The sequence below is a fragment of the Lutjanus erythropterus genome, chromosome 2 (assembly GCF_056507025.1).
Source record: "Lutjanus erythropterus isolate fLutEry1 chromosome 2, fLutEry1.hap2, whole genome shotgun sequence".
Taxonomy (NCBI): Eukaryota; Metazoa; Chordata; class Actinopteri; order Lutjaniformes; family Lutjanidae; genus Lutjanus; species Lutjanus erythropterus.
In genome coordinates this window covers 11,149,407-11,173,986 of record NC_139318.1, presented here as the reverse complement: position 1 = coordinate 11,173,986, position 24,580 = coordinate 11,149,407, and the positions used below count along the sequence as shown (strand labels likewise).

The 24,580-nt window shown below is 39.4% G+C and overlaps 1 protein-coding gene across 1 annotated transcript; it reads right to left on the bottom strand.

Annotated features, from left to right (window-relative positions):
- Positions 1-4,264: 4,264 nt before the first annotated feature.
- On the bottom strand, positions 4,265-22,981 carry lrrn1 (leucine rich repeat neuronal 1). The gene is made up of 2 exons (XM_084727928.1): positions 22,590-22,981; positions 4,265-7,425 (listed from the first exon to the last, which is right to left on the bottom strand). Exon 2 carries the CDS (start codon positions 7,262-7,264, stop codon positions 5,111-5,113), a length of 2,154 nt encoding a protein of 717 aa, XP_084584054.1. The 5' UTR covers positions 7,265-7,425; positions 22,590-22,981; the 3' UTR covers positions 4,265-5,110.
- Between the last annotated feature and the right edge of the window lie 1,599 nt (positions 22,982-24,580).

The window sequence follows — 24,580 nt, the reverse complement described above, 5'->3', positions numbered from 1 at the left end:
AATAAAAAATCACATGTAAATTTTTGCAATTAGTAACGTAAATTGCAAAAACGTACTTTTGGATTGCTTCAAAATCAATTATTGAAAATACATCTCTTTATAGGCTACTAAAAAATGGATGCAACCACATAAATCCACAAATATTCCAAACATTTCCAGTGCAAATACGATGCATTTTGCAAACTCAGCATCTACACTTAGTCAAATCAAAGTACCTTTACAGATACGCTATAAAAAAAAATGTTGAGAAAACTTGAACTTTCAAGACAACTTAATCAAATAGATTTTTGAACACAACTCAGGTTTTACAAATTAATAATGTTTTCTTGAGATAATTTACTTTTCTTCTTTAGGTAAAGTCAAATCTTTGAGTTTTGAAACCTACCCAAAATTATTGAGTAAACACATTGAAGTGAGAGTGAATAATGATTAATAATGTAATATAAAATGTAATGTAGAATTACAATCACCAAAATAATAACAATTCAGGTTTTCATTTCACTGTGAACAATTTTTTGAAATAAGTAAAAGTAAATTATATCAACTAAAGATTATAGGTTGGCAAACCTTTATCTCAGAACTTGAGAGTTTGAGTTTGATTAAAACTGGAAAAACTGAGTATTCTCAACTTTTACTTCTTTTTTTTTTACAGTGTACTAGCACAAACTGGTACACTGTGTGTGTTCTACAACATGTGGGATGCTTTTTCTTTAGTGTAAGTTTTTATGGCTTCTTTTTTTATTCTTCCATTTTTTTAGGCTGCATGGAGGACTTTGCTTTTGGACTGCAAGAGGAGCTCTTATTCAAAACGCATTTCCAATGTAAATAAAATGGAATAAAAACTCCATTATTTATAAATCATTATTAAAAAACTAAAACAAATACAATTCAACAAAACTGCTGACATGCTTGCCATGAGTTAGTTGAGCATTGGTTATATCAAAAATTTGATCAAATAATCTGTGATGTGAGACTGTATTTTTCAAATGTAATTTTGGCTGATTATAGTTACTTAGTTTTTGTAATTCTGATTACAATCCATCAAGACCCAACCCCGACTTTTCGTTCCTTTTCTCTCAGTTGAGGTAATTCAGAAAAAAATAATTAGACTATACTGAAGCCTTGAAATGCAGATGAATCAGCGGCTCTACCTGGAACAAGAACAGTGTAAATATTTGCACAATGAACCTTTGTTTGTCCTACAGTATTCATCCTGTCATGCTTGGGATCAACACAAAACTGCAGCTGAAGACAGAAGAAAAGGAGGGATGAAGCCCAGCTGAGGAACACTCTGTGCCATTCTGCTTCACCTTCAGTGCAAAGATGGAGCTTTTCTCGCTCCACACCTTTGAAAGCGTACATGATGTTTTAGTGGTTTCCCACCTGCGGGGTGTTGACCTTGTCAGTGGTATTTCAGGCTCTGGGGACTTCTCTCACTTGGCTGCCAGCACCCGCAGGTGGATGGAGGGAGGGGTTGTCATGGAAACAGGCCACTTGGATGGGACACGGTGCAGGCTCCGGCACACGCTTTGAAAAGCGCTCATTGATAGCTGTCCCAATGAGCTGATTTCCGGTCTGTTACTATGCTACCCGCTGAGCCGGTGTAAAGGCTCGTCCGCTCTGAGCAGATAAAAGGACGGCGGCCCGTATTTCAAAGTAGCGCTTTTAGTTTGCAGGTTTAACAAATGCCAGACTGCTGCTGCTCTGCCCTCCTCTGTCCATCACTCTTAGCACAGGACACAAGTCTCACTTAAAGGGTTCATGACATTTTTCTTACAGCATCTCCTTACATCTTTATACACGAAGAAAATCAGCAGTATCAGTGTTACACAATGTCATATAGTGAGATACGTAATGTGTAGCAGTGATACTATTTCAACCCCCCCTCAGCTGCCTTTAAAAGCCATTTATAAACACTTTGTACACTGTTTATAACACACTATAATGTAGTAATATTTCAGCGGATATTGTTTATATTTATTCAACAAATTCTAAGTTTTACAGTTTATTAGAGCTGAGCAATAAATTAATATCATCTTGATATTGTCTCAGATTTAGGATATTCTTATATGACCATATGGTTTAATTGTTGTCTTTTACTGGTTTTAGAGGCTGCTTTACATAAAATGATGCAATTTTCTTTACTTAGCAGAATGTTTTAATGCTTCTATTATTTGCCTTTACACCTTAGTCATTATGTCCACTGATGATTATTTATTAAAAATCTCATTGTGTTAATATTTTGTCAAAGCACTAATAGTCATATGATCTTGTCACAATATTAATAGAGGCATTTGGTCAAAAGTATTGTGAAATTGGATTTTGTTCATATTATCCAATCCCACCTATACTACAAGGGAAAGTTATGAATTTGAATCCTTGCTAAGGTACAAGTATGTAAGTATTATAGCAGTATTTACACAAAATACCCCTTGCACAATAAAAATGGTCCCTGTCAGTGTTCAACTATTATATCTGATGTTTTTGGACTATTATTACTGCTGCATTAATGTGCTAGTCGCAATGTACTGCTGTAGATGTAGATGGTTGAGCTAATTTTACTGTGGAGACAGGTCTGGCTATGAAAGACTAAGCTAATTTTAACTACAGCAATGCATCATGTTTAATAAGATATACATTTTGGTATGTTATTTGAGAGAAAATAGCCTAAAGAGATATTATTTATAAGCCATAGTTGACCAGACCTAGTTTGGATTACCAAATGAATTGCAAACCTTAAGAAATCACTCCAGAGATAGATGGTACAGAGGTGGTATTTGTGACACTTTTAACATTGTTAATAGTTAATAATTATCTGTAAACCCTCTATAAACATTATTTGGATGACTATTATAAAGTTTAAACTGATTCTGTTCAGTACTGAAACAACTACTTGATCAACACAAAATGAGTTCTTAAAAGATAACAATATAATAAATTAATTTGTCATAATAATTTTTAACAGCAGCCATATTGATATGAAACAGAGTAAACACAAGTGTTACCAAAGATACCAATTAAAGTCCCATTCCATTTAGTGTTGCAGAGCCAACATACACAAGAACAGCACCCTGACTCTGTTTGACCCGAATGGAACAGAACCTTAATTGGTATTATTGATAACCCCTGTGTTTACCATTTCATGTCAGAATGGCTGCTGTGAAAAAGATCTATTCGATTCTAATTGCTGTATATTGCCAATCAATCATTAACCGCTTATGGACCAGTTATGGACACTTCACAGGACAGAGCTTGCGCAAGAACAAGCACGTTGCCAGGGGAGAATAAGTGGAGATTGTTTGATTGCACCACAAAGCCCAAAGCTGTCAGTCACCATCAGAAAGCAACAGAGCTTCTGGGATCCCGCTAGAGATCCACTTTTCTAGACTCTGAGATTGGGATTTGTGTTGTGGTGGAGATACGGACCTTGCAGAGACATTGATGGGTTGCGAGCAACTCAACGTATCAACGTCTCTTCTCTGTTTTTGCAGAAAAAGCAAATGACTGGATCATGTCATGTTACTGAAAGAAATAAAGAAAATCTACCTACAATGTTATATCAGATGAAAATTCAACATGACACAGTAATGAATAATTTGTAGTCTCAGATGTGATGTAAATTCCACACCACATGCAGTAGAAAAAGCTGAGAATATGAAACATTTGGCGGATTAGAGAGAGGTTGCTTGGTACCAAATAACAGTGCAGTCTGTACTTTCTGTAACTATCCATTATCCATAATCACCATCAGCGTCTATGTTTCCTCAGCTGCATTTACTCCCAATGTTGCTTCTTTTCTAATGCTTTGGAGACACAGAGGTATGTCTGCTATAATAAAACAGACAGTGAACAAAAATGCAGGCACAATATCCTCTGTCTTGGTTTTGAGTGACTAATTTCTTTGTTTTTGAAGTTACTGTATGTTCTCCGAGGCATATTGTGCAGTAATTATATTGTACCGGGACCAGAATTTAAATTATTCTCTGATAATTGCTTTGCAGAGGCAAACACACTGCAGTCTGCGTCTTCCATTCTCTCATCAACACTTGTAACCTAACACCTACAGCAATGCTCATCATAGTGAAATTAATGAAATCTTAATATAAGGCATTAATATGAGATGATGATTTTTCCCCCTGCAACAACAATTTAAGCTTTTAAACCTTTACTTTTGATCAGAAAATGTCTGTTTCTTACTTAATGTACAGTATACACTATTAACCATGTGTGATATTTGTAAAAATGACACTTGGTGTTGAAATCATGGTTTAAAAAATATGAGGAAAGAAGATTTTATTTAACTTGCTCCTCAATAAACAACATGTTTGTGTGTGTAAACCACAACAAAACCAGTGATTGTAGACATATTCTAGCAAAATAAGAAAAGAAATATGTAAGAAATTTAAAAAGCCTTACATCTATTTACCTAGTTCATAACATTCATATTTCTATTGCTGGTTTACAGTAGCTGCTCTGCAAACTGAAAGTCTAAATTAAACATACTGTTATTTAATGTACAAAAAGTAAATTAAATCATAGCTGATACAACATTACAGAGGAATTGCTAACATTATTCAATAGACGGTATATCAAGTCTAAACGTACTTTGTCAGCTTATATTTGAGTTGATAGACAAATTAGTATATATATTTCAGTGCACAACAGTCAACAGTGAAACTGTTTTACAAGAGAAAGAAAGATGGCAGTCTCTAACAGTTCTGCCAGAGAAACATGTCAAAAACGGGCTGGATTTCAGCTCTTCCTTTGCTCGCGTCGGCTGAATCCGTGACAATGCTCATGCTGTGTTCATCAAAGCAAGTACTAAAAATAAAGCACAGTGACTACTAAGTCCAGGAAGCTAAACAAAGCTGCCATATTGTGTGTCAAAATGGGCGAGAGGTAAAAAGGCAATATGCTAAACTAAAAGATCTGAAAACCTCGGTTCATCATTCGCTTTAAAGAGCAAGTCTGAGAGAACCGAGGAAGAACAAATTAAGAAACATGAGAAGAAACAAAAATGACTTGGTTCACTTTTACACAAAGAAGCAAGTATGTATATTTGTGCTCCTGAAAGAAACAAGTCTTTGTATCTCCCACTGGATAGTCGCTCTCACCACATGTAATAGCTGCGTGTGGTGTCCACCTGACTGGGTTTGGTCTCGGCTGAACCCTCTTTCTCCTTCTCACTGTCCGCCTCCCACAAGTTGATGAGGGGAGGGTACAACTCGTTCAGTGGTATTGATGAGGTTTTCTGCATGTACTTTTTCAGAGAATGGTGATAGTTTTTCCTCTTCCACCTCTTGGCAATGTACACTCCCAGAGAGGCCAGGCTGATGATTGCAAACATGGTTCCCATGACCGCTGCAAGAGCAGTGTTGGTCCCTTGGTCGGATATTTCCACAGTGAAGGTTGCTTGCTTTGTCGTCACATTCACGCACGACTTCTGTGTTTGTTGGTGGATGTTGGAGACGGTGAGGCACACCTCGTACTCAGTTGCTGGTTGTAAATGCGTAAGGTTGTACTCATGGACATCCACAGGTACCCTGGCAGTGTAAGTTATATGTGGGTTGTCTATTTTCATGGTTGCAGATGACCACTTGAGGTTAGAGGTCATCACATTGGAGTTTATTTTCCAAGAGACCAGGATTGAGTGAGATTCTGTCTGTTTGACGTAGATCTTCATAAGCTGAGTGCTGTCTAACAGAGTGCCGTTCACCCGTATAGCTGTCACTCTTGTGTCAGCTCCCTCTGCATTTTGTGCCACACAGGTGTATCTGCCCGAGTCTTCTACTTGGATATGAGAAATTCTTAGTGTCCCTTCACTGCTGAGGCTGTACTTGTCAGATATGGTGTCCATCATCACCTTGTTTCCCATTGGTGTCACCCAGTAGATTTCAGGCTCTGGCTGGGACATAGCTCTGCAGTCCAAGTCCACGGTCATGCCAATGTCGAGGTTGAGGTGGCTTGGGAAAGTATCATGGGAAATCATGGGCAGGCACTGGTTTGCTAAATTCTTCTGCAGAACCTCCCGCACATGCATCCCCCTTACTTCTGTTGGCATGGAACAAAATGTGGACAGAGGTTCCATAAAACGGACAGTGGTTTTGTTGGAGCTCATCCACTGGATCACGCAGTCACAGCGCAGTGGGTTACTGTGGATGCTGATCTCACGTAAGTTCGGTAGAGAGTCCACTGTGGACTGGTAGAGGGCATTCAGGGCATTGTTGTTCAGCATCAGGCTCTCCAAGGCTGGGACATCTCGAAATGCCTGACGGTTGATGTAAGAGAATTTGGGGTTGTTTGTAGCCTCCAGCTTTGTGAGCTCAGGAAGGTTGTCCAAAGCATACCGATCAATAGAAACCAGCTCTCCCATGTTATTTATACCCAGTTCCTTCAGTCGCAGCATGTTCTTGAAATCTCCTTCCTGAATCTTGTGTACTGGGTTTTTGTTCAAATCCAGGAACTTGAGGTTAGGTAGTTTTTGAAGGGCTCTCTGAGGAACTCGGACCAGCTTATTGTCATAGAAAGAGAGACTCTCAAGATTGTCAAGTCCCACAAAGGCATTTCCTGGGACATCTGTCAAATCCATTCCAGCCAGAACCAGGCTTCTAAGGTTGCCCAGTGGCTTGAAATTAAAGTCCATTATTCCAACAACGGGGTTCTCCCCAATCATGAGGATCTCTAAATTGGGTGTAGATTCAAACCACTGGCTGTTGATGGTCTTGAGCTTGTTGGAGTTGAGGTGAAGCCTGAGCAGGTTGTGGAGCCCAGAGAAGGCATTGGCTGAGATGGAGTTGATCTGATTGTGGTTGATGTAGAGCTCCTGCAGGTTGCTGAGGTCCTGCAGACAGTAATCGGGCATTTCCGTGATCTGGTTCTCCTCCAGATGAAGTGTGGTGAGCTGGGACATATTGGTAAGGCCAACATCACGAATGCTACTGAAGTTGTTCTGGGACAAGTCAAGCTCAGTCAGGTTGAAGAGCTGCTCCAGCTCCTCACTGGTCCTGGCAATGTAATTGCTCTGTAGGAGGAGAACCTGAGTTTCACTGGAGAGGTTCCCTGGGATGCGTGTTAAGCGAAGGTCATTGCAGTCCACAGTGATGGCTTCTCTGTACGTGGACTGGGGAGTGAACCAGGGCCGGATCTCGCAGACACACAGCTGGGGGCACTCATTGCTCTGGACGAAGGATAGTCCTATCGATACCAGGATAAGGCCAGCAAATACCTTGCCTAGAAGACAGCAGTCTAACCTCCATCTAGCCATGTTGAAGAGGGACAGGAGGAGGGGCAGATGAATTTGGGAGAGAGTGCGTTGCAGTCATCAACCAGACTTTCCACTGATTAGGTCTTTCTGTCCAGCGAAATGATCAGGAGTTGAAGCAATTGTTTGAATTTTTCATGAAGATCTTGGAGTTGCAAAATAACCTGGAAAGAAAGAGAAAACATATGTGTCAGAGAAAAGCATCTACCCCCCGATTAGAGTGCAGACAGTATGTAATACATAATTATGTTTTTATGTTTATACTCCTTTTTCATACATGTGCTGACTTTCAAAAACATTCACACACAAACCAATGTATGACAACCCACAGTACATTGCATAATCATGTTTCTTTATTTGGGTCATGGACAGTTTGTTTCCCATGGCTCACATTAGTTGTGTGAACTTAATGTTTGTAGCATGACTGTATACTCTTAGTCTTGTTGTATGTAACAGTTACTTAATTATTACATAATCTTTCATGTTTCTTGTAAATGTAGCAATTACTTAAGACAACAGATTGACTAAGAACAACAACTGCTTCTCCACTATCCTTGTGAGACTGTGAGTTATGTGCAGCATCAACAATTTTGAGAAAATGCAAGTTCAGCTCATTACAATACATGCACAAAACACTGCTCTGAACTACTTGGAAACAGATCAAATTCCATTGAGGGCTTTCATCTATCCAACAGGCCCATAAGGACTTGATCATTAGCTTCTCCGAACATCATTAAACACGATGAGATTTTAGTATGTGCCATGCCTCAAAGAAAGCAAAAAAGATGCACATCTTAATTTTTAATGCAACGTCTTCACCATTCCGAATTTAGGGCAAACATGAAAAAAAAAAGTTTTAGCAGGCCTAGGGTTTTTTTTCCATGATGATTGGATACAGAAGGAAAATAGTCAAAACTTTGAGCAGCATTCTTTAACTCTAACAAGGCTACAGCTACAAACAGGGATTTCAGGAGAGGGTTGCGAGACTCTGATCTAGCCCAGTCTCTTGCCTCCAGAGAGGTACAATGGGCATCTGCTTGCCCATATGGCAGTAACACTTACTCCAGTGACTTGGAAGATAAAACATTAATTCTGGCAAACAATAGACAGCTTTTACTCAATGCCAGTGCTACATTTTGAATCTCTCCCTGTCTATGAATACATGGGAATTACAATTGTACATTTTTTATCTAGGGATGGCAATGTTGGTCTATCAGTCTGTCCACCACTTTGATCCAGACTGAAAAATCCAAACAAATATTGGATAGATTGCCAAGAAACTGGCAGACATTCATGGCTATTTTAATATTCCCCTTCATGCACTGTAAATTACAACTATTTTTGACATAATTGATATTTTGATATAACCTACTTGTTACATTGGATATATTATTGTCTCTGTACTCCCACACTTTGGAACTGACGTGTTTTTGAGAGAGTTAACATTATGTACTTGCACTCAAAACTTGATGTCTATCATCATGGGTGGGCTGGGTAGTTAAAGAAGCTGTAGGGTACGCAGATCCTAAAAACATGTACACGTACTGGATCAAAACAGCAAAGTGAGGGCAAAAATCAGAAAAGAGATCTGCACACGATACCTCCCAGCAATTTTAAATAAGCAATGTTTTGATCTAACAGATATTTGATGATGCCTGATGAAGATCTCTGTTGGATCACTGCGGGGAATTGTTGCTCAATTAAAATAGCTGGGCACCATCAATACAAACAGCCGATCTGCTGCCTGATTTCTGTGATGGATAGTTGACCACAGCAGTCATTATGGTACCTACTGGAAAATGAGAGTAGTGACCCATTTTTAAATATTCTGATCAAAAGAATCTGAAGATATGTAGAGATGAAAGTTTGTTGTTTGGAGTCTTTGTAGAGATGTTACTGCGTGCATCAATATTTCACAGTGATTGAGTGATTTGTCGCAACAACCACAGGATGGGGGGTGGGGTGGCGTGGGGTCAGTTTGTGATCAGTTGCCCTCTAGGGTGCCCATCCTGTGAACTAAGGTGTCCGTCCAGTGGAAGAAACACTAATGCCATGCCATATAAGCCGCCATACATGCTAGAAAATGAGTTATCCTCTATGTGACTCTAAATCATTAAATAATTAATATTTCCCTGTGTGTTTTTATTAGAGGGGTGTAGTACTTTAATGTGTAATGTACATAATAAAACAATTAAAATAAAATAAATGCATCATGACTTTTGGCATGCTGGTGCCTCGCTGCATATAGCTGGTGCCCTCTTTATTCGACTGAGTCCGCCACTGGGAAGAATTTAATTACTTTGATGATTCTTTAACTTTTTCATCTATGCCATCATTAAGTTAAACTTTTATTTGTTCTTACTTTCTATCTCTACTTTCTTACCTGCATATTCACAAAATTGCCATCAGCCTCAGCTGTACATTGTGTTTAGTGCTCATTCACAAATGTTTCCATGCTCATATGCTAAATTAAGATACTGAAGAAGGTAAACATTATACCTACTAAATATCAGTGTTTTAAGCATTGTCATTATAAGCATTTTAGCATGGTGACATTAAACACACCATTGTGTCCAAACACCCTCACAGAGCTGCTAGCATGACTTTAAACACTTGATTTGGAGTAAACCATTCCATTTACGTTACTTTTATCTCATTAACATCTGATACAGCACATCCCACTCACTAAATAATTCTGTTCACATGCAAATACTGTACATAGATATACTGTTTCTATGCAACAGTTTTATCCCTCACATTTGCTTATTAGCAGGATTAGGTTGCCAGCACTTCTTTAACAAGCCCGTGCACTTGCAGTATCCTACAGCAACACTTAAGAGATGCCATCACTCAATTAGCTCTATTTACTAAAGAAGTCACCCCTCCCAGTGCAGAGCCATACGGCAGCACCGCGGTACCAATGCCTTCTCCACCACACAGCTTTATGGTCAACACCAGCTTAAGGAGACAGCGCTTAAGAGGCTTTCAAACAAGAGAGCTGACTAATTCATCTGAATGCAAACTGCCTGGCAACAGCACCAGGGAGACAGGAACACCTCTCTGCTCCTCCTATACCAGGGATTCCCTATGGGACAGGGCGGAGCGTGGGTGAAACGGGGATAGTATGCTATGTTGTCTTCAAGCTAAAGCACTGTATATTGTTACGATTGCTGCGCCAGTCAGGATTAGTGGATGGAGATACTGAAGTGGAGATTAGCTAGAGGCAGTGTACTGGATTCAAACCCAGAGGAGAGAAACAGGTCACTTAGCACTTTATTTAAAAGCAACATATCAGTGGAAGCTAAGACACATGCAGTATAGAGGAGGAGTGTTAATTCACTGGTAATGTCGTTATGAATATAATTCCTTAAGTGTTTGTTTGTGATTGTGTCAGTGACTAAATATTCTGTCCAAATTCAATATTTAAATGTATTTTTTTTACAGCACTGACAAAATGTTGTTTACAATACAGGAACTGATATATTTCAATATTTTGTAGCCTGTTCCATCCATGCTGCTGCACCACAGTCAACCCATTAAAAATACATTCAGAGTTTATGGCACTAGTCTTTAAAATATATTATTTTTTAATTTAAAATTTCATGGCACCATCCATAATTTACATCTCTATTTGAAATCAAACTATTTTTGTTGATAAAGTGACTGCTTTCTCATTGATGATAAGATATCTCGTTTTAGCTGACTAAAGTCAAATAAAAAGACAGTGGCAAGATGTAACTGACAGCATTTGATCATGACAAAATGATTGTTTTAATTCAAAGGAGTAATAGAGTGAATTAGAGCAAGACAGATATATTGGTCAGCTACCACAATACTATGGTCAGTACAGCAGTGTTGAGCTCATTCATGTCCCAGCAAATTTTCTTTTTAAAGGATCAATCTAATATTGAAATCAGCACATGGAACTATTAATACATCTATGGATGTGCACCGTAACACACAGGTCAGGAACGCAGCCTCTGATTCGTCAACAGACTCAGCCCAAGGCATCTTGGGATTGCCAGTGGGCAGCTAACAACAACAACTGTTGTCAAGACAGAAAAAGTGATAACCAACTACAGTAAACCGACATTATTTTTAACAGTAGCTTAATGTTAGCCGTTCCTGCTCAGATGATACTTTTCTTGGTCTTGGAAAGCTGCAGCATTCATTAACTGATACTTTGTAACCTGTACTGTACATTTACTGCCAGATGGACAGTTTACTGCTCTGCTCCACTGTCAGCCTGCTGCTCGCTCACTAACCCTCACTTGTACGCTGCACAAATGCACTGCTTATTCCTTAAAGGAGCTATGCTACGCTTATGGTAGCAGACTTCAATATAATCCAATAAAATGTTATTATTAAGACAGTTGTGGTAAACCGCTGTTCCATGGGAATAAGTTGCTTTTTCATTGTGGTCAGAAAAAATCAATTTCCATTGTTAGCCTCATATCACAATCTTGTATCTCTATAACATAGTAGTAGTATACAGGTATACAGTACTATATACAGTATATGGTATGTAGTATAAGCATGCAGTATATAGCTTTAAAGAGGCAAAAATTGAACCCCACTTTCCAGATAGTCATTATATGATTTGTTTTTGTCTTCAGGTTACTGTAACTGGAGCATATCTACTACATCTTGCCACAAAATACCTTTTTACTGTCATATACAATGCATGATTGTGAGTAAGATATATTTATGCATAATTATCTGCTGTTACATTCTTACTCTTTACCACAAATGGGGTTAATCTTAGATTCTCCCCATTTGTTAAATGCTGACAGCTTTGTCTGTGCTCCCCTCTATGCCACGTAAAATTAAGAAGTTTCTGATCCCATTTAATACTGGTCACACAAAATACAAAGTAAAAAGTGGGTTAGCTGAAATTTAAAAACAAAAAAAGAAGCTGTTCTGATGTAACTATGAGCACTTAAAAGCCTAAAAAATATATCAGTGTCAACATCCTGTTGGTTGATATTTCAACAACAACTAAAAGCTGTCTGGGACATCCTGACACAGACTTCACAGGTCCATTGTGATCAGAGTCCCAGAGCGGAACAGGAACGCTTAAAACACACAGCAGGTGGAAGAACACTCGACAACACAACGCAACAGCAAAGGCAGGAAGGCAGGAAACGGAAGAGCCCTGAGGTTTAAACTACGGCCACCTTTGAAACTATGAGGAGGATATATGAAATATATACCAACAGCTTCAGTCTGTCACCTAAAGCAACATTATCATTACAATACCTGTAAGTTGTGGGGTCACTTTGTTATATATAGGGTGCTCAGTAGGTGTGACTGTACTGTGGTTTTTATCAATCAAGTTTATCAAGTGCTAGCTAGTACATCATTTGACATACAGGCCAAAATAGGCAGTGGTGAACACAAAATTGTGGACTTGACATCGCCAAAGGCCAAGTCAGACGCTGGGGAGAAATTTAGCCCTAAGCTAGGCAAATCGTCACTGAGAAAACTCAATGACAACTGCAGGACCAAAAATGCTAATTGGAAGATACTCTTCCAGGAACACAAGTGAGTGTAAGTGTATGTGTGTTCATCGCACAATAATCACATACAGCAAGTTTATCACACATGGGTCTGGATTTGGCTTGAAGAAAGCTGCAGGTAATAGATAAGGGTTGTTTCTGGTACTGAGCTGAAACTGAACACATGCAGTACTCTGAGGAAGTATACCTACTTTTCAATCACTTGAGTTTATCCAGTTCTCATCCCCTCACCTCTTCCTGCATCCTGGACCTACCCTGCCCTAATATTGATGCATATTCATACACATAATCATTTCATAGAAAATTATACAGTAATTCTGAATGCATTATTCACTAAATCATTTTCATGAGGTCCCTCTATCTGATACTGAATTATTTTCTGTGCTAGGTTCTGCTGGTGATCGTCACTGATGGGTTGGTGTGTTGATGCTAATTTACAGTACAAAGTAGTCACGGTGGTCCACAGAGAAGTGGCAGATGAATGCTGTTTTACTATATTACTGTTAAGATGCAGATTTCTGATCTTGGCAGAACCCTAATGTTTAATTTCCTGTGGTTGGATAAAATGCATTAGCATCATCTCATGGTGAAGCAGTACTTTTTCATGGTGTCAAAGGAAATTAAGCGAGTGAGCTTTTTAATTTTCATGCAGCTGTGCAGAGCAGCAGCATGTCATGAGGACCTGTGGACCGACGACTGTTTAGACTTCTTTTGTGCAATGCGCTGGTGATTTCTATTATATTTCCACAATTATTTAATATTGTTGAGTTGAAATTTAGACATCTAAAGCCAGCTGGCTGACATTGGCGCATTTACAGAAATGCTGATTAATGTGTGTTGTCCTATTTGGATAAATAAATGAAATTAAATTAATTTATCCTTTATACAGGGCTCAAGTATACCTGCAGCATCACAGTCTTAATGTAATGCCAACTACGTCTGTCACAGTGACAACCTGCTACAGGGCACAAACACTGTACATGAACCTATCACAGGCTGTGAATAAAAGTGCTCTCTTAAAAAAGGTATGTGATATTGATAAAATGTGTCCCCAGTCCAAAATATATACTAATTCTAAGCAGGTTTTAGTTTGTTCAGACTAGAAAAGTGACCAAATGAAGTGAACTCAAAGGGGACAGCATGGATACTAAATTTGTTGATGAAGTTTCCAAGAATTACACTTGATTACTCTTGATAATCTACAGACATCAGAGGGATGATCTTCATCATTTTAACTGAATCAGCTTACTGTCCATAGCGATTGTATAATGACAATGAGTGCTAACTAGCTGCAGCTACTGCAACCACAACACGTTCTTCAAAGACAGCAGCTTGGTCAGTGGCCCTACACTTTGAACTATGAGGCTACAGGTAGTCTTCTGCGATCAGTTTTGCTCTGTGGTCAAATTATATTAAAAATATGCAAAGTCTTTGTAGACTTTCAAAATAAAGGCACAAAACCTATTCAGGTAGTTTGAGAGAACTAAAGTACTTGAGTAGGTTTAGGACAAGATTATGGTTGGGGTAAAATCAGTATGTCACTTACGTAAAACAATGTACGCAGTGTAATGTACATGAGTGACATGACATCATAACAACTTAAAAATAACTCAACTCTTAGATTCATCTGGGACACAAACCTCAGTCTCCTGGATGAAAGTCGCGTTTGTTTGATGCATCCATCCGCACCGCCTCCTCCATCCGTAGACTTTCTTGTCTATTTTCTTTCCTGACTTTGATGGCACGTTAAAACATTAGATGGGCGCCTTCAGAAATTTTGCTGCACAGGAAGCTACAGTGTCTTAGTTTGACACTGACCAAGTTGCTGTTTTTGACATGTTGGGAATGAGAAGAGGCTGACATAAAAGATGCTGGCAGGAGACCCTGATCTTTCTGAATTAAAGTTACTTGCAGAAATCTTCTTTTTCCTGAAGTAATACCACTAAAACATAGTTTTTAGGTTTTGTCTTATTTTGGTTATTTTGAATAATAGTTGGTCAGTATTAAAATGAACCCTTTTATGGCATGACTGGTGAATGTTAATATTATGCTTGATTAATAATAATAACAGTAAAATTATTATTATTATTATTATTATTATTATTATTATTATTATTATTATTATTATTATGAGTTAATGTGATCATATACAGTAGACTGTCTGAACCAAGCAGCAACCAGTGGAGCTGAAAAATTAAGCCAAAGTGTAAGTGACAAATATGGCAGTTCCTTGAAAAGCCATTTGAGGCTGCCTCCAAAAGTAACTGAGTCTCCATACACAACCATGTTAACATGCCCAACTTTACAGCAGAAACAAACATTTACAGTCTGCCACAAAAACAGTTTTAGTCTCTATAGTTATTTTCCCTGTTCATGAGAACTGTCCAGGGGGTGAATTTTTGTATAACTTTGTATAATACATTTAAATTACATTATACATAATAACAACACATTCTCATAACTACACAGCAGAAAAGGTAAATTTCCAATTATTCCCAAAAGACAGAGTATAGGCTACAAGTATAGGATATAACTGCATTACGTGAGTCCTGTTACATAAGTCACGTGATATTACACACATAGTAGTAACAAAGTAAAATGGTTGCAGTGTGGTTAGGTTTAGACATGAAATCTACATAATTAGGTCTAGAAAAAAATGTGGTTTGGGTTGAAATAAGTGTATAATAAAACTTAACTGTGACTTTGTTTCCTACATAGTTGAAGTCCTGTATGCAGACTTTATCACTCTATAGATTTCTCCTGTCATAATTACTACAGCCACTAGAGGTCCCCATCTAACAATACACATAAATATGGGTTATAAAAGGTACTTGCACAAATGACCTAGACCCTTGTGTTTATGATGAGGATAGGCTGGTTAAGGTTAAGGTTAAGGTCGCTTTGAGTGACAGGTGGGTGCCATCACAGATGGCTAACCGCTTGGTAACTGCTTCATTTGGCCCGCCTCAGCTCCACCCATGCTCCACCTCTCTGTCCATTTTTGGATTAGCTGGGAGTTAAGCGGAGTCAGGCACGTCTAAGATGGCAACAGCCAGAGCCACCACACAGCGAGATTTGCATTGGCTCCTCAGAAATCTATGGGTGACATCACAGAGACTACATCCATGTTTCATGCGGTCCATGGTCTGAACACATCTGACAGCCATGAAAATGCTCAGATTCATTGCATGCCATGAAGGTAGATGCCTGTCATATCCATTTGTGAGACTGACACTCAGAGTAAGACTGAAATCCAACTTGTTAATTGTCATCTTGATGTATGGCGTTACACAAAGTTTACAGATGTGACTTCTGAGAGACGTTGCCTGAAAATATCCAAACACCTCTGCAGGTGTTGCAGTAATGGCAATTTCACCTGTAAAGCTGTAATGGACTGACAGCAAAAGCACTCCACCAGGTAACCAAAGTGCCCAGAATATGAATTTTTACCAGACATTTGTGATGAGAGGAAAGTTTTTTTTCTATGTATCAAAGTTTATTTTCTCAATCTTATGAGCCCGATAAGAAATCTTGGTTGATATGTGAGTGATGGAAGGTGTGAAAGCCTTTTTCTAAATCTCACTCTGAGTGACTTTTAAGTCCACGGCTCAGTTTTCAAATTCCTGTCCAAGTCAGTGTGAGGACATTCAGGCTCATCGTCAAGGAAATCCTTCCTTGAATGCGATAAGAGTTGAGAGTGACACGAGAAAATCTAAATGTGATTTAAACTGGTTAGGGCTCCCTTGGGAGACGCACATGTAACCCCGCTGGCCCAGGTTTGCCTTTGAGCTTTAGTTTATCCACCTGCACACACATACAAAAAAAAATAGATAAAACAAAAATGAGGGAAAACAAATTACAGGTGGAACAGGAGAGATAAACAACCCCAGGGAACCCATAAACACATCTCATCACAAACCTCACAAAATTGAAGTGACAAAAACAATCCTGAATTAGATGACAAAACCTGAGTAACAAGGGGGAACATGTTGTATAAAGAAAGGACTGCTACTGTGACAAGAAGGCTAAATGAAGAGAAAATATACCCAATATATTAAGTCTCTCTGTCCTTATCCTCTCCTGCTCTGTCTCCATCATAACAACAGAATAAATAGAGAAATACAGCCTCCTAAGAAACACACATCCAATCAGACTCAGAGACAAACAGCTGAGTAAGACTTTATATTAAGGTGATTGTTGTAACTGTTTGTTAATAGGTAATAAGGCCCTTATAGGATGCTTATTAACATTAATGTGTTAATAAAATGATATAAGTCTTAATAATAGCATAATAAACTAGTTAATTTTTAGATTATAAGACATTAATAAGAAGTCATATAAGAAACTTGTTAACAGTTTATAGAGCAGTTTAAAGAAAAACACATTTATTGAGTTTAACCTATTATGTAATTGTTACACCTTTACTAAGCTTTTGTTCTACACTTATATAAATAAACTTAAAGGGTGAACAATGCTTATTAAGGTTAATTAAACAATTATTGTGCACTAATTAACAGTTAACTACATTTTGGGGGTACTAGATCTAAAAGGTTGACAGTGCTTGTTAAGGTTAATTAATCCTTTATTATGCATTTATTAACAGCTGACAATGGATTTTTGTTATCACTATTTTCAAGCCTTTTGAAACTTTTCTGTTTAGAGCGGCTAATAAATGCATAATGAAGTATGTGGAAATCTTAAAATATCAACAACAAAAGCTTGGTGAAGGTTAATATGTAGTTAAGTTCATGTGTTTGTGATAAACTATCATAAGACACTCAAAAGGCTTTATTAACGTTCTCAGTGGTCTATAAACCATTTACAAGTTTCTTATAGATGTTTATAAATGTCTTATAATGTAACAATAGAGATGTTTACAATGGTATTATTAACACTTATGTAGGGTAGCCTTATTAACACATATTAATGTGATAAACACCTTATAAAGGCATTATTACCTATTAACTAACACTTACAACAAACACCTTAATATCAAGTGTTGCAACTCCTTTGGACAGACAGTCATGTAAACTGGCTTGGCTTTTTCTTTCAACGTATCCACGGGTTGCGTCTAATGCTCTCTCCATCTCTTTCCTCTGAGGATTTTAATATAACACACTCCACTTTCATTCTCGGAAGAGTCTCACATGAGCAGAAGTTGAAAAATGAGCCCATACTTTTTAAACAATGCATGTAGCAGATTTAATTGTTCCTGCAGAGCCGTGGTCGCCCACCCAGAGCACAACAGAGAAGAAACAATGCCACATTTGTGTGTACAGGACAGAATAACTACAGATAGCTTCCCCCGACATAAGGATGAAACAGATAATTATGTTAAGCAACACACATAAAAGCAAATAGTTCACCATCTGCTGTATTTCTTGTAAATGCGTAAATATGAGTAAGTGTGAGTGTGCCGGTGTATATGTTGCTTGGTTTCACATCGGATGATTCACTGTAAGGTCTTCCCTGGATGAAAACAACTGGGCCACTTTGTCATCAGCAACACTCCTGATATTGATTTTACAGCAGCTTGATTGCTGCACCTCTCAAACCAGTTCACCTTCAACCAGCCAGCACAAGATCTCAATGGACACTTATGTGGAAATCCTCAGCCTCTCTATAAACTGACTGATTTGATTAGTGGTAGACTCGAGGTTTTGTTGGAAAAACTCAGAGTAAGGTATTATGGTAAGAGGAGCAAACTGCAGTGTAAATGTAAACTAATACATGTGAATTTGGAACAGGATTGGAACCTGCTGACAGGCATTTTAAGGTGCAATTCCCAGAATTACATTGAACGCTAGCTACTAACACTCTTAGATTAGATTTGCTGTCATTTAGGATGGGAGAAATGTGTTAACATTTAAAAAAGATGATGGTGACTGAGGAAATTTAAGCAAACGTTTGCAGCAGGATGCGTGAGATTTGGGGATCCAGACTAAAATTTTCACCACCTTCACAAAACCCACAGGTGGGAGTGCTAACATCGTTCCATATACTCCACACTGAAAAGGCAGCCTGCAGATGTGTCTGCAGACATTTTTTATTTATCAGTCTTGAGAGTGCAGGAAAATGGATAACACAGCTATACATTATTATGAATAAAGCTTTGTGAGTTAACGTTAAGATAATGCACATTTCGGGTCCACTTCAGGGTCCAGACTTGCTCAAGGACACTTGGACTTGTGACCAGGAGGAGTTGGGGACTGAACCACCAACAGTCACCTATAACCAGCTACAATCAATGGCCAGCTGCCTCAACAGCCACCTCTTCTTGTGGAGCAGTCAGACCGGATCTCAGGTTCCATTCATTTGTATGAAGAGCGTGGTGAGACAGATTTGCTTTCAGTCCCACCTTTCACACACAATTCAATCAGCGTGAACTTTGACATGGCAACAAAGCAGAGGGTTAGGGATGCTGCTTGCCTGTAGTGAGTGCAGGACAGTGATATATTACAACCAGTTACAGTTAAGGGGTTGATGAGAAGCTTTTTAGCTTTTACAACTTTGTGGAAGCTGGCCACGGTATTTCTTGCAGCTTATGTTTACAACTCCGCTAACAGCATTTCCTGACACACCATGCCCGTAAATTTCACCAAGTGAAGTCTGACAGCGCCATTACAAGGAACTAAACATCTACCACGATATATGCAACCTCCATCCTACTTCCATCAGTGCCTAGTTAGCCTTTCAGGTTCAAACTAGACATAGTTGTAGTTTAAGCTCTTAAAATAACCTGCTGATCCTCCAGTATCCAGGCCCTCTAGGATTTCTTGGGCTGTTTTTCATATTGTTGCTCCCTGAAATGCCTGATTTTACAGCAACTTTTCTAAAAGATTGCCATGCGTGTTGCAATGTCAATCAAAGGCAACTTGTTCCAGAGAGAACAAAACACACTCTAATCTGAGTGTTCTACATAACCTCACCAAAAAGGCTCAGGATTACAAAAATTCTAACAAAATATGCTTTATTTGTAGATGAAGAAGTGCACCTGGGGGGTATTCCACAAAGAAGCTAAATCTTTTTAGAGCTTAAAGTCAGTCAAAACAGCAAATAAAGAATTGATAAATGTCACAGCAATGACAAATGACAAAAAGCAAAAAATAGTAAATAATAAAACAAAGCATTGAGTCAGTTCATTGAGAAATACATATTTGTGCAGAGGACTGCTATAATGGGTAGAACTCGCACAAAGCATCAATGATTAGTCAAATGTGCGGAACAGTTTGCAGAAATGGTAACTGGACAAGGTTGTAAGGTTGCGCAGACTTAACAGGGATCGGTTGAATTTGGATGAATTCTTGTGGACACAACACCGAAACTTCCTGGACGCACTGACGATCATACATGCGATGGTCCTGAATGCTTTTATTTTATATTAATGTGGTGTATGTGAGGCCAGTCCTCATTAGGGTTGTGATGCAGGCAGCTGAGCCTGATCACCGTTTCTCCCCTGGCACCTGACAGGGTGTCAAGGAGCATGGAAGGCCGCCCCACCAGGGGCTCCTGTTACCACAACCACTCACACAAATGTTCCCCGGAGCCAAAGGGCAGCACAGGTCTCTGACACATCAGCATACGCCTGCACAGGCTGCAGCGCACACACACACTCACTGATGTGTGAGGAGGTCATAGAGGGCAGGTTGAACTGAACTGTTACTGTGTCTGTTGTCTGTCTGAGACCTGTAGCCCACTGAGGACAAAGGGTTAATGCCTCAGCCCTTCTTATAGGAATAATGGTAGAGAGGCTTGAGCTCTATAACCCAGCTCCCCCCTCCTCACCCTGCCTTATACCCTTGGGACATAAATGTTGGTGGTGGGAGGAGGGGGGTGGTGGTGAAGCCCTTTACCCCCTCCCACGAGCCCTGCTGCTGTCTCCTAACAACCCCGCCCACACACACACACACACAGACACCTGCCCACAACACACACACCCCATTGTCACACTCTATCCTAATGATGAAGTTTGAAAAGAAAATAGACATCTTGAGTGTGTGTCTGTGTTTGTGTATCTACAGTATGTTGTGTGTGTGTGTGTAGTTCAGTGTTGACTAATGATTCAGCCTTCTGCTCACTTAGAAATCTTCTGTGTGAGACAATGGCACCAACGAAGACAAAGTTTGCAGGAATTAAACAGCAGACATGTCCAGGGTGGTGAAAGCAACAAGCAGTCTTTACACACAATATCAGGGGAGAGCAGGGTGTGTTGTTGCATTGGGCTGGCTGTAACACTCTTAGTTTGATCAATCAAAAAAGTGCTGCAGTGATGTCACCAATTTTCTTTTTCAGCTCAGAGGAAGAGTGGCATCTCTCTGTGACCAGCATTGTGGATCTTATCACCAAATAAACTGATTTTCAGGGGAAAAAAAGCAAGGTTGTTAAGATTAAAAAAAAAAATCCTGATAAATAATTTAGTGTTTGTTGTCTATGTAAGAATAATAATGAACCAGTTTCTCTACTAAATTAGATTTTTTGCATTCATGCTCCCACATGCTAAAACAACTAGGTAATGGCAGATAGGGGTGGGGATAGTTGTAACAGTAGACATCCAAGTGAGTTTTATTTCTATTTGATGAGACACAGCCCACTGGCAGGATTCATAACAGCATAATTATTTTTTCTTCTTTTTTTCAGGTTATGTTCTTTGTCTCATTCATTTGGGAAAGTGGTCCTTGAAATTTTTAACAATCAGATGTGGGCCATGAGTCACAAAAAAGTTGACAGATATGTGTAAAATGTATCAAGCCCAAAGAACCATTCGGTTACTGATGCTCAAACAAAAAGTGTTACTACCATCCCCGGTCTCCCCTAAAGCCTATAAAAAGCAGGTGCGCACAGTGAAGCTGTTTTGTGTTTAACTGAATAGACTGTCATTATACTGTAAAGTCTCTGAACCAACACTCACTTTTATTTGACCCACAGGTCCTCAGAGAAAAGAGGACTCTCAGCACTTTAACAGAGGTCACAAACAGCGACGCAGGAGCAGACGAAGGGCAGAGGAAAAGCAAAACCCCACATCAAACCATTAAAAAAATAAACCCTTTTATCATCTTAACCTTTCTACAGCAGCGTGTGCCCAAAGTTGAGTGATGCAAGTCAGCAGTCTCCATCACAAAAGCGCAACAGCTGCAGCGACAGAAGCTGAACCACAATAGACCCCCTGCCAACGCAACCCCATTCTCACCACAGCATCTCTTACACAGGGCCTTGTCTTTTCCCCCGAAGACGAAGAAGACTCCGCGACTTTTTTTTTCTTCCCTCAGAACGGAGGAATCGAGACATCTGCCGACATACTTTAACATTAATATGCAAATCACATTTACACAACGATGCGCACGCCGGCGCACGCAGCTCCTGCTGGCACGGCAAGTACCGCAACGAGATCAAAGTTTGTTTTGTGTGGAATATCATTTGACGCATTATAAAGGGTTGATTCATTTGATCAAATATGCTCTGAGGTGAAATGTTCCAATGTGGATGAGAAACAGTTTTAAGCCCGAGGTGATGCTCAAACCAGACTGCATTTATATATATATAAAAAAAATGATCATGCCCTTGAGTGTGTCTGCATCCTAAATATATCCGAACTCATTGCATCGCCCTTGCAGGGAAATATGTTTTGACTGAGTGTGCATGGTTTTGCACATGAAAACAACAACAATCTACTGCCTAAACCTTTAATTACGGGTTTTGATGAAGCGGATGCCAATCACATCACTAAAAACAGATTTTCTTCAACCCAAAAGGCAGCTCAGAAAGAAACTAAGCAGTGGAAACCCAGCCTTTCCTTTCCTCGGGGCTCTCACCTTGTTGGCATTCCAGTCCGATGTTCCCAAGCGCACACAGGTCCTTTTATCCAGAAATACGCGTCAATACACAGGAATAAATGGGATCAACGTGATTGTGCCAGTAGGGGTATCCCGTGGGGTTCAGCTGCCGGCTGTTTACAGCGATTTGTCGCCCGTGTATCCGATCAGTCCCAGGGCGCCTCGGAGAGAGGCATGGTGCGGTCTGCAGAGAGATCTCCAACCTGCTGCAACAGCCCACCAACCGCCGACCGACCGGTTCGTCGCCCCGATATTCCTCCGCTCTGCCCCTGCTGCCGCCGCCTGCTCCTCCTCCTACGGATGGAGAAGAAAAATGATAAAAACACCTGGCGCTGTCCAGACCAGTCAGCTGATTCCCCGGCAGGCTATTGGCTGAGAGCGCCTGTCTGTCACTGTCGGCCAAGCAAAGCAGAGCACCATCTGCTCCGGGCTTGTTGTGATGAGAACAAAGACAGGAGAGGGCGGCGGGGCATGGGGCGAAGGGGGGGATGTGTGGGTGGGGAGATGGGGGGGTGGTACATGGCATTACTGCTGGAAAAAAAAAAAAAAAAATCTCCCCTCTGTGCCTCCTCCACTGTACACAAACCTGGAGGATGATCCTTAAAAGATCACAAACAAGACCTTTGTGTGATCTCTGAACATTCAAATTATTAATAGAAGGAGTCACGTTTAAACAGTGAACAACTTTGCTTTGCTCTCTAAAATATCTACCTTTTAGGCACATTACATCTTATAGCAAACTCCACAGAGTTTCCTTTCATCTGGATTTTCTCTCTTTGTCACTTACTTAACAAGCCTGCCCCAAACCCCAACATTCATGTTCATTAGTTTTAGAATAACAAGCCCACAACCCCTTAACAAGCAGCGTGACTTAATTTAAAATTCTAGAGATGATCCCAAAGTTCCTGACAGGGATGCACGATAAATACTGGGGCTGATAAATAAGCAGCTGATACTGGCGTATCACAACTATATCTGTCTTGGTGTGTAGTCAGGGGCGTTTCCAGACTTTTTTCAATGTGGTGGTCCAAGTGGGCCACTTACTCATACATCTCGCACATATCAGTGTATAATATCTACTTTAATACAGTTTCTTATAAAATTTGCAATTAAAAGCCAAACAGTCCGATTAATTGCAGCACGTCAGAGTGACACCATAGTGTATTCTTTAAGTTTTCAAAAGCAAATTTTATCTCCATTGTAAATCTGTCTTCAGGCTGAGACTCCTAAATTCATCCTCCACACTCCATCATGAAAAATACTTTTGTTTTTATGATTTAAATGGTTTGCTAATTTGTTAAGTGGACTAAATTAACCCTGTGCAAATTAAAAGCAGGCTGCATACAAAGGAAAACAATGCACATATAAAAATACTCACTGAAACTAAGGTCCCACCTTTCACTGCACAGATAACCAATCACACTTGAGGATAACGGGGTCGGATTGCCGGTGACCAATTGGCCAGTGCCCCCATGCTGCCCTAAAAATGCCCCTGTGTATATTGGCCAATAAATATCAGTAATATTAATATCTGATCTGACAGCAGTTCTGGGTAACATGCTCTATATTTTTTTTGATTAACTTTATTAGGAAAATAAATGAAGATTTAGAATATTTCAGAGCTGTTCTTTGTTTTTGTTGCCACAGTGATGACAGTTATATTTCATTCCGTCAAATCAAATCATCCATCTTTGCTCACTACATTATATGCTTTCTTCCCCCAGGTGTGTATAAACTACAGGTTATATGTACTTGTTTTCAAAAGGCAAAAATGTGAAATTATTGGTTATTTCATGTGTATCAGCTATGAGAAGCAGGTAATTATGTAATTGGCTGAAAAAAAATCCATATTGTGAATCCCTGGCTCTCAAATATTTCAATTTGATAGAATGAAGCCATAACAATTTAAGAGTTTTGGGTTTGAACAGTTGACAACGTGATGCTGCTGAGTAACAACATGAGTTAGAATA